The sequence below is a fragment of the Ranitomeya variabilis genome, chromosome 2, assembly GCF_051348905.1.
Source record: "Ranitomeya variabilis isolate aRanVar5 chromosome 2, aRanVar5.hap1, whole genome shotgun sequence".
Lineage (NCBI taxonomy): Eukaryota > Metazoa > Chordata > Amphibia > Anura > Dendrobatidae > Ranitomeya > Ranitomeya variabilis.
In genome coordinates, this window is record NC_135233.1 from 356,952,025 (window position 1) to 356,963,131 (window position 11,107).

An 11,107-nucleotide genomic window follows, 5' to 3' on the forward strand; every position below is an offset into this window, starting at 1 on the left:
GTCTGTGTTAGGCTACGTTCACATTTGCGGTGTGCGCTGCAGCGTCGTCGCCGCAACGCACAACGCATGCAAAAACGCAGCAAAATGCATGCACAATGCTGCGTTTTTTTGAAACGCAGTTGCGTTTTGAACAAAAAACGCAGCGTTTTGCGCCGCATGCGTTTTTTGTGCAGTGAGTCATTCTTCATCCCCCCCACCAAAAAAAAGTGTCTACACAATAGATAAGGACCACCAATGGCTAGAAGAGGGTTGGTGTAATGTAAATTGTGTATATATACCCTGGCAGAGATGAATTCCTCCCATTTTGCTGGTATTCATGATGGAGCGTCCCATGGACAGTATCTACATGGATATGGAGATGGAATTTGCCTTGGCTCATGCCTATGCTGTCGCCTGTTTTCATCAAAGGGAAACGGAAAAACGGAGATGGAGTCGTCGCCGCTTTTGGATACACCCTATCGTGGAAGTCCAGGAGAGCCGTGGAGCATACCATCGCTTATGTGGCGAACTGAATGACAACCTGAAGAAATATTTAGAATATACCAGGATGTCTCAGGACAGCTTCCGCTATCTTCTGTGTCGGGTGGAAGGAGCCATTAGCAGGCAGGACACGCAGCTCCGGAGAGCTATTTCCGCAGAGGAACGGCTGCTGGTGACTCTACGGTACGTAGCTGTTTGAATGACTGTGATATGTTCTTCCCTTTTTTTTTTTTTTTTTTTTTGGGGGGTTGGTATGGTCAATGTACTTTTAGAAATTACAATGTACTTTAATGTAATTTCTTCATCTTCTTGGCAGTTTCCTGGCTACCGGAGAGACCTTGAGATCACTTCATTTTCAGTTCCGGATTGGAGTCTCCACCCTTTCCGGAATTATTGCTGAGACATGCCGCGCTTTGTGGGATAATCTCCGGGAGGAATTTTTACCCGTCCCTACTAGTGAAATCTGGGAGGCCAACGCACAGAAATTTGAGCAAGTGTGTTCTTTTCCAAACTGTATTGGCGCAGTGGATGGAAAGCATATTCGGATTACCAAGCCTGCGAAAAGTGGATCCCTTTTCTGCAATTACAAAAAATACTGTTCAACTGTGCTCATGGCAATTGCCGGTGCAGACTGCCGTTTTCTCGCAGTGGACATTGGTGCGTTTGGCCGTGCAAATGACTCACGCACATTTAAAGAGTCGGATATGGGCCAAAAATTATATGGCCACAATTTTAATTTCCCCCAGCCACGACCTCTTCCCCACACCGAAGGCCCTGCGATGCCCTTGGTTGTGGTTGGGGATGAGGCATTTCAAATGTCTGCCAACCTATTGAAACCCTACTCCAGTCGGGGCTTGGACCATACAAAAAGGGTTTTCAATTATAGACTGTCCAGGGCCAGAAGGACTGTGGAGTGCGCCTTTGGCATCCTTGTCTCCAAATGGCGGATATTAGGATCCGCCATTAATCTTAAAATTGAAACAGTGGATGAGGTGGTGAAGGCTTGTGTGGTTCTCCACAATTACATTATTTCCAAAGAGAGACTGAATGTGGAACTGGATGAACCCATAGCCAACACATTGCCCGATTACCATGATCGTCCTCTGAGGACAAGTGTGGAAATTGCGCAGATGAGGGATCGTTTTGCGGCCTATTTTGTTTCAGATGTTGGCCGTGTGTCATGGCAAGATCAAATGGTGTAGTGTTAATGTTACCGTTGGACGGTTTTGTGGTTTTAACTACACTAATAAATACCTCTACTGTGACTGTGCTAAAAATATAATATAATAATAAACTAATTCTCCAGTATTATGTGCAATAAATGTCATCCGTTTAGGTTGGTTTTGTTAGGTCAAATTTTGCATCTACCTATATTCACAAATGTAATGTGCCTTATCTAAAAACTTGGAACCCTTTGTTTTTAAAATGTTGTTTAATAAAAAATTTTTCTAAGTTTTCTACCCTGATTCAAAGAACATATTTATACCATACCATATAACATATTTATTTGTTTGTCAGATTGCCGTGTATCGTTGTGTTTGACAGCAAAAGCAACGATACCAGCGATGTTTTACAATGGTAACCAGGGTAAATATCGGGTTACTAAGCGTAGGGCGTCGCTTAGTAACCAGATATTTACCCTGGTTACCAGTGTTAAATGTAAAACAAAAAACAGTACATATACTCATGTTCGCGTCCCCTGGCATCCACTTCCTGCACTGACTGAGCGCCGGCCGTAAAGTGAATGCACAGCACAGCGGTGATGCCGTCACTCAGTCAGTGCAGGGAAGCGGACGCCGGGGGACGCAATTGTGAGTATATGTACTGTAGTTTTTTTTACATTTAACACTGGTAAACAGATTAAACATCGGAAGCGCGGCCCTGCGCTTAGCAACCCGATGTTTACCCTGGTCACCCGGGGACCTCGGCATCGTTGGTCGCTGGAGAGCTGTCACACAGACAGCTCTCCAGCGACCAAATAGCGATGCTGCAGTGATCTGCATCATTGTCTGTTTCGCTGCAGCATTGTTAAGTGTGAAGGTACCTTTACGGTATGTGTTCACGTTCAGGATTGCATCCGGATTTTGTCAGGATTTTCCATCAGTATTTGTAAGCCAAAACCAGGAGTGGAAAAAGTAGAGGAAAAGTAGAATAGAAAATATGCTCCACTTCTGTATTTATCACCCACTCCTGGTTTTGGCTTACAAATACTGATGTAAAATCCTGACCAAATCCTGATGCAATCCTGAGCGTGGACACATACCCTTAGTGTTTGAAAACACCTCATTCACTTTAGTGACACCTCATACAGCAATGAGAGACACCCAAAAAAGGCAAAGTAAAAATTGTAAAAATAGTGTCTGACATTGCATATATGACGTGTTTGAAGCACAAAATATGTGTAGACAGCGCACGGCGTGACTTGCCGAGAAGTATACTGGAAAATAAGAACAAAGTTTTAAAACAAACAATTTTTATTGGGGGGAAACAGAAAAAAAAAGGGGAAAGAAACTTAGGGGGTATCAACATCTGCTACCAGCGGTGAACGGTAAGTCTCTGGTGGTTGGGAACGGGGAGAGGAAGAGGATGCGGAGTCAGAGTCCAGGAGACTGGAAGGAAGGTCCAAACCCTCCGCAGGGTATACTGGGGAAACCGGCACATCTGTAGGGGAGGGAGGAGGCAACACCAGCCTTTGCCAACTTCTTGGTTGGCTCTGGCTGCTCCTGCTGTGGCTAGATCCCCGACGCGTCCTCGCTGTCGGTATTGGAGCAGCCAGAGCCTCCGTGTGTGTCCTCTTGCGTTTTTTTTTCCTCTTCTCTCCCGCGGCAGCTCCCCCAGAATGACGGCTACGGGAGGATGAGGGCCTGGCAGGAGCAGGAGTCGGCGGCACACTGCTATGGTGCCTGTGGTGGCGTCGCTCGGCACTTGGACCAGGGTGGGGTGGCTGGAGTGGCTCTGCAGCAGGAGTCGGAGTCATGCTAGCCAGCGACGGCATTACGGGCAGTGTCGCTGACTGCATGACCCGAGCCTGCTGCAGAGCCCTCACGTAGGCATTGTTGCAGGACTGCATCACCGAAATCTGGAGTTCCAGCGTAAGGTGTTCCACCATGCCCTTACCAATAGTACTTAAAAAATGTTTGGCCGGATTTGAGAGCTCGGCTTCCAGATTTTCAAGGCGCCGGTCGATATTGGACAGACGAGTGTCCATTTTATCGCTCAACGCCTTGAAACAGTTCTGGAAAACCGTGCTCAAATGCAAAAATTCGGGCATGGCTGGCCTGTCCGAGGCCCGCTGGCGCTGTCGGGAATTCCCGAACGAAGGTGCGCCAGAGGCCTCGGGCAGGGGAACACCTGATGGCCCGGCTGCCGGTTCTCCAGATGGTGGTGCAAGCCTGCTGTCGCTGTGGGAGGGCTGTGGCGGGTCAGATGGCGATGCATGAAGTTCCGCTTCAGAGGGGCGAGCTCGCTCGAGGGTGCTGCTGTGTGTCCTGTGAAAAGATAAGGAAAAAATTAGTCTTCAATTAATAACCTATCACATACGCCAACTCCTGGAATAAAATTAACATTACATGACACAACAATACATTACAATCCCCTGTCTCTCAGTCTGTGTGGCCTATAATAAATTGATGATTGTTATCGCCAGCTGACCGTTATGGCTGACGATACCAATCATGAACATACCTACGGCAGAAAATGACTGTTCATTCACGCTGCCAAAGCCTTTTTCCCGCATACCTCTGTCATCGTTAAAAAAAAATTTTGTCAAAAAATCTTTCTTGACGCTGCCTATGCGGCAAAAATAGTATAAAATTTAAAGTCAAGATAAAATAAAAAAAAAAAAAAATACACACTGACTTTGCTGATCTGATCGCAGGAACGGCCATGATGTTAGGATCATGTGATCGAGATGTCATCATTATTCCTGCTATCAGAACTACCCTGACTCAGAACGTAACCTGTCATGGACTACAAGAACTCACGCTTAACCAAAAAATTACTAATGGCCTATATACCATTCCACTAGGGAAAAAGTTACGTGGATGGCCAATATGCTACGCTGACTACATGGATGGCCAATACACTATGTGCCTGGGAAATATACTATGTGGATACGTGGCTAGAACGTGTACTATGTGGCTGCGATATAGTGGCCTGGCAATATACTATGTGGATGCACAATGTACGTGGCTGGGCAATGTACTATGTGGCTGTGCAATATGCTATGTGTCTGGGCAATGTACTATGTGGCTGTGCAATATGCTATGTGTCTGGGCAATGTACAATGTGGCTGTGCAATATGGTATGTGGACAAAATACTTACTGTCGGCGGCCAAGGATTGGTCTTAGGAACTGTAGTGCCCTGTTGTATTTGTAGGGCACCGACTTGGACGCAGCAGCACCACTCCGAGCTTTCTCCTCCGCAGCACGGATCCCCTTATTGAAACAGTCCTTCATGGATCGCCATCTGGTCCTCAACTTTTTAACTGTGAATGCAAAGAAAAAAAAAAGGTTACATATTTAGCATTTACAAAGGATAAAACAACCGTGTGCGATGCAAGGTTTAGGCGTTGATCGCATCACACACGGTTGTGTTTATCCTGGCAAGATGGGTCATAGCAGCGTATCAGCACGGCGTATCAGCAATACTCACCAAAGTTGCTTCTGTCAGTGCTTGAAGCGCTGTCAAAGCCATCCCACAGCGACTTTGCCACCTCTATCCACAAACGCCTCAACACCACCTGGTCCATGTGCCGGGGGTCACGGCTGTCCCACAACGGGCCACGCTCCTGGATGCTGGATATCAGGAGGTCCACATCAATACTCTCCATGTGGTCCCGTTGTGAAACCTAGAAAAATTAGAAAACAAAAAGGTTACAAATATGCAAATATTAACAAGCACCAGCACCTACCATGATATGTACCTTTGCCCTATCCTTTGCCATTTGATGTATGTATATTGATGGTTTCTACACCTGTATTTTGGAATGTTTTTGTGCTGGGAGTTCAACTTTATGTTACCTTCCCCCAATACTTGCTGACCTGAAAAGCTATAATCTAATTAAGCTTAGTAAACATCCCTAGTGAAAGCAGCATGCTACTCAAATGTAATGTTCCTCTCACCAGCAGAATGCTACTCAAAAAAAAAAAATAAATACTCACTCGCCGGCCTGACGCCACACCTTGGCCCCGACCTCGCTGCTCCCGCTGACTGCCTTCTCCCTCACTTGAAGAAGCCTGTAAAAATTGTATACAAAAATTATTGTCAATGCTACAAATGGCAGCGAATAATAAGCCACTGGCCATAATTACTCACCGCACTCCCCCGCGCTGATTGGCTGTGTTCCGATTCACTCGCCATTTTTGTTTGCAAGTTTCTTCTGCAATGAAAAAATTAGCAAAAAATCACATCAAAAGCTAACAATGCCACATACAATAAAATAGGCCCAAAACATTAAAACAACCACAATTGACTGTTGACTGATAGGACAATGCAAACTCAAAAAGCGACACCACAACGCCATACATTGCAAGAGAAGACAATAGAAGAAACAATACAAGAATAGACCCAAACAAAATTAAGCAAAAATAGACAACTATGTCCAAATTTTTAAATATAAAAACTTAAAAAAAAAACCTTAGAGGAAAAAAAAAGGCACAATGAAATAGCAAACTAATGAACGCCATACTTTACAATTACGACGAGACATGATCCAAAACAACACCATCTGGTGACATCTAACCACAGAAATACATCAGAAAAAGGCGATAAATACCATTCTAGATAATAAGCAATAAACATTACGGGACAACCGCTGTTACAATATACAGCAACCAAAAGAAAAACCATAGTCAAATAGAAAAGAAAACACATGAAATTAAAAAAAAAAGGGCCCCACCAAAAAAAAAAAAAAAAAATTCCATTATACTACACACTTGGCAATGGAAACATTAAAGAAAGGAGATACATACGGAAGCCATACGGAAAACGACGTAACCATCATAGATAAAACCCCCCAAAAAAAGGGAAAATACAATTGAAAATAGAATGGCATATAGCAGCACAGAACAATACAATACAAATGAAACATCATAAATGTAGCCCCCCCACCAGCAAGAAAAGACACTCAAGGAAAGAAAAAAAAATGCCAACAGCATAATAAAACACAGCAAGACATGAGCCAAGAAAACGCCATACGGTTACCCACAACAATAGAAACCAGAAAAACATGCACCAGAAATTTAACAAGAAAAAATCAGCCAAAAAAAAGACATTGAACAACCGCATGACACCAGAACAACCCAAAATCCATTAAAACCAACCCAAAACCAAGCAAGGCCGAAGACAAGAAACGCCAGCATATAACGCCAGAAGTACATCAGAACCAGATTAAAAAAAACAATTTTTCAATAACAACCCACAGTGCCATAACCGTACAATAGTACACACCAAACATTGCACAAATTAAATCAAAATCAAGAAATAAAACACAGAATAAAAAATATGCAAAGAGAAATATATACTTACAGGTTTTGAAAGCAGGTTTCTCCTCAGTGACTTGTCTGATGAGTAGCCTTGTGAAAGACAATGCCAAACCCCTTTTTTTTTTTCTATATATATAGTGGTTTTTTTTGTGTCTAGACAAAGTCTAGACAATGTTTTGCATTTTTTATTGGAAAACGCATGTGTCGTACAACGCACCACGACGCAAGTACTTGCGTCGTCTGCGTTGTCAATACAAGTCAATGGGAAAAAAAGGCGCATCGACGACGCAAACACGATGCAAACACGACGCATGCGTTTTTTAAAAAGTCTGCGCCGCCCAAAAAATGCAACATGTTGCGTTTGCCGCGCCCTGACAGGTGCGCCCTAACGCCGCATGCGGCGTACAACGCACCAAAACGCATGACAACGCATGTACATGCGGCGCCATGCGGCCCCAATGTTACAGATAGGGCCGCACGACGCATGCGTTTTGTTGCGGCGACGCCGCTGCAGCGCACACCGCAAATGTGAACGTAGCCTTAGTACACAGTGAGGGTGCACTATACTGTGTATAAGAGAATATAATTCTGTGTATAGGGGAGCTGTACAGGGGGGTAGATTCGGGACATCATTGAATGTAAAGTGGACACTAGGGTTGAGCGACTTTCATTTTTTTAAGATCGAGTAGGGTTTTGGGAAACCCGATTTTGTCCAGAGTCGAGTCGAGTGCAGTCGGCCGATTATCGCTAAAAGTCGGGGATCGACCGAAACACGAAACCCAATGCAAGTCAATGGGGAAGCATAGTCGGCAGTGAGTGGAGGCCAGGAAAACACCTACAGTGCCCATTTTAATGCCAAAAACATCCATTCTTGTTTCTGAAGCTTGCCAATCTTAATTAACTGTATAATAATAGTTGGGCATAGGGAATTGGGGGAAAGTTGTGGGGGGAGTAGGGCTGGCTCAAGTTTTTCGTGGGCCCAGGAAATGCGGACTACGTCACGGCGGTGTTGCAGGGAAAGGTAAGTATTTAAAAGTTGCAAGTGCTGTGATCCTGAGCAAGCAGGGGGGGGGCCCACTCGTTCGCATTGCCACTGGCACAGGGCCCCTCAAAGTACGGCGGTGTGTTTGCATGGCGGGGGCGCCTCCCACCAGCAGCGACACTTTTGCGTACTCTGAGGGGCCCTGTGCCAGTGACGTCGCCAACGAGTATGCCCCCCCACCTGATGAAGGAACCTGCACTTTCATCTGCACCTTCCTCTTTGTCCCTGTGTAAGGTGGTATAACATGCGGGAAGGGGAACCTTACTTTCAGCAGGGACAGATTCTGGCTGTGTAGAGTACAAGGGGAATGTAGTGGTCTAGGTCAATGTACCAGCAGACTCATTTAGCAGTGGCTGGGCAATGGGCAGGATGAGGAGGAAACAGATATAGGGCCAAAGAATAAAGTAGGCTACATGCAGTTCAAAATTGGTAACAGGACTAAACAGGCGGCATTGCTTTGTTCAGTGGAGTAGCAAACCCAAGAGCAGCAGACACTGTTTCAAGGGCCTAACCACACTAGTAGGCCAAATGCAGTTTAATATCTGATAGTATAGGGCGAAAGCCAGAATGTGGAAGCTCAGCTTTGTTCAGTTGAGGACAACACCAGGGAGGGGCAGACACCTTTAGTAGGCCGGAAAAGCCTATTGCATTTTTTAAAATGGTAATTTGGAGCAGAAGGTTGAAGCTCAGCTTTATTTAGTTGAGGGCAACACCAGGCAGGGGCACACAGACAGACACCTTTAGTAGGCCGGAAAAGCCTATTGCATTTTTCAAAATGGTAATTTGGAGCAGAAGGTTGAAGCTCAGCTTTATTTAGTTGAGGACAACACCAGGGAGGGGCAGAAGCCGTTAGTAGGCCCTAACCACCATTTTTTTTTTTAAAACCACATAATGAGAGCCGGAAGGTTGAAGCTCAGCTTTATTTAGTTGAGGACAACACCAGGGAGGGGCAGAAGCCGTTAGTAGGCCCTAACCACCATTTTTTTTTTTAAAACCACATAATGAGAGCCGGAAGGTTGAAGCTCAGCTTTATTTAGTTGAGGACAACACCAGGGAGGGGCAGAAGCCGTTAGTAGGCCCTAACCACCATTTTTTTTTTTAAAACCACATAATGAGAGCCGGAAGGTTGAAGCTCAGCTTTATTTAGTTGAGGACAACACCAGGGAGGGGCACACAGACAGACACCTTTAGTAGGCCTGAAAAGCCTATTGCATTTTTCAAAATGGTAATTTGGAGCAGAAGGTTGAAGCTCAGCTTTATTTAGTTGAGGGCAACACCAGGGAGGGGCAGAAGCCGTTAGTAGGCCCTAACCACCATTTTTTTTTTTTAAAACCACTTAATGAGAGCCGGAAGGTTGAAGCTCAGCTTTATTTAGTTGAGGACAACACCAGGCAGGGGCACACAGACAGACACCTTTAGTAGGCCTGAAAAGCCTATTGCATTTTTCAAAATGGTAATTTGGAGCAGAAGGATGAAGCTCAGCTTTATTTAGTCGAGGGCAACACCAGGGAGGGGCAGAAGCCGTTAGTAGGCCCTAACCACCATTTTTTTTTTTAAAACCACATAATGAGAGCCGGAAGGTTGAAGCTCAGCTTTATTTAGTTGAGGACAACACCAGGGAGGGGCAGAAGCCGTTAGTAGGCCCTAACCACCATTTTTTTTTTTTTAAAACCACTTAATGAGAGCCGGAAGGTTGAAGCTCAGCTTTATTTAGTTGAGGACAACACCAGGGAGGGGCAGAAGCCGTTAGTAGGCCCTAACCACCATTTTTTTTTTTTAAAACCACATAATGAGAGCCGGAAGGTTGAAGCTCAGCTTTATTTAGTTGAGGACAACACCAGGGAGGGGCAGAAGCCGTTAGTAGGCCCTAACCACCATTTTTTTTTTTAAAACCACATAATGAGAGCCGGAAGGTTGAAGCTCAGCTTTATTTAGTTGAGGACAACACCAGGGAGGGGCAGAAGCCGTTAGTAGGCCCTAACCACCATTTTTTTTTTTAAAACCACATAATGAGAGCCGGAAGGTTGAAGCTCAGCTTTATTTAGTTGAGGACAACACCAGGGAGGGGCAGAAGCCGTTAGTAGGCCCTAACCACCATTTTTTTTTTTAAAACCACATAATGAGAGCCGGAAGGTTGAAGCTCAGCTTTATTTAGTTGAGGACAACACCAGGGAGGGGCAGAAGCCGTTAGTAGGCCCTAACCACAATTTTTTTTTTTAAAACCACATAATGAGAGCCGGAAGGTTGAAGCTCAGCTTTATTTAGTTGAGGACAACACCAGGGAGGGGCACACAGACAGACACCTTTAGTAGGCCTGAAAAGCCTATTGCATTTTTCAAAATGGTAATTTGGAGCAGAAGGTTGAAGCTCAGCTTTATTTAGTTGAGGGCAACACCAGGGAGGGGCAGAAGCCGTTAGTAGGCCCTAACCACCATTTTTTTTTTTAAAACCACATAATGAGAGCCGGAAGGTTGAAGCTCAGCTTTATTTAGTTGAGGACAACACCAGGCAGGGGCACACAGACAGACACCTTTAGTAGGCCTGAAAAGCCTATTGCATTTTTCAAAATGGTAATTTGGAGCAGAAGGTTGAAGCTCAGCTTTATTTAGTTGAGGGCAACACCAGGGAGGGGCAGAAGCCGTTAGTAGGCCCTAACCAAAGTTGAAGGCCAAATGCAGTTTAATTTCTGATACTATAGGCCGAAAGCCAGAAGGTGGAAGTTCCGATTTAGACAGTGGAGGACAATTTGAATTAGGGACTGCAGACAGACTTAGTAGGCTGTCCCCTGTGGACCATGCATCCACCACATTAACCCATTGCGCCGTAATGGACACGTAATCTTCCGTGGCCATGCCTACAGGTCCATGCGTCTGTTGTCAGGTGCACCTTTGTACTCACAGATTGCCAGAGTGCATGGACAATGCGGTCTTCTACATGCTGGTGGAGGGTTGGGATGGCTTTTCTCGCAAAAGAAGTGTCGACTGGTTAGCTTGTAGCGTGGTACAGCGTAGTCCATCATGGCCTTATTAATAGTAAATAAAATATATAACTAGGCTCTATGAACTTTTAAATAGGTTCCAGGGGTACACGGGCAGCATT

At 45.1% G+C, this 11,107-nt stretch overlaps 1 protein-coding gene across 1 annotated transcript; it reads right to left on the reverse strand.

Moving 5' to 3' along the window:
• Positions 1 to 2,948: 2,948 nt before the first annotated feature.
• Positions 2,949 to 7,137, reverse strand: LOC143805886 (uncharacterized). The gene is made up of 6 exons (XM_077285629.1): positions 7,010 to 7,137; positions 5,798 to 5,861; positions 5,644 to 5,718; positions 5,135 to 5,330; positions 4,805 to 4,967; positions 2,949 to 3,968 (listed from the first exon to the last, which is right to left on the reverse strand). The coding sequence occupies exons 2-6, from the start codon at positions 5,840 to 5,842 to the stop codon at positions 2,993 to 2,995; spliced, it is 1,455 nt and encodes a 484-aa protein (XP_077141744.1). The 5' UTR covers positions 5,843 to 5,861; positions 7,010 to 7,137; the 3' UTR covers positions 2,949 to 2,992.
• Between the last annotated feature and the right edge of the window lie 3,970 nt (positions 7,138 to 11,107).

What these genes read in the sequence shown, in the direction of transcription:
- LOC143805886 (XM_077285629.1), bottom strand. Translation starts at nt 5,842, where the DNA reads ATGGCGAGTGAATCGGAACACAGCCAATCAGCGCGGGGGAGTGCG. An exon ending in AATCAGCGCGGGGGAGTGCG is followed by an intron (nt 5,719 to 5,797) that starts GTGAGTAATTAT and finishes CAATTTTTACAG; the next exon opens with GCTTCTTCAAGTGAGGGAGA. An exon ending in CCAATCCTTGGCCGCCGACA is followed by an intron (nt 3,969 to 4,804) that starts GTAAGTATTTTG and finishes ATCTTTTCACAG; the next exon opens with GACACACAGCAGCACCCTCG.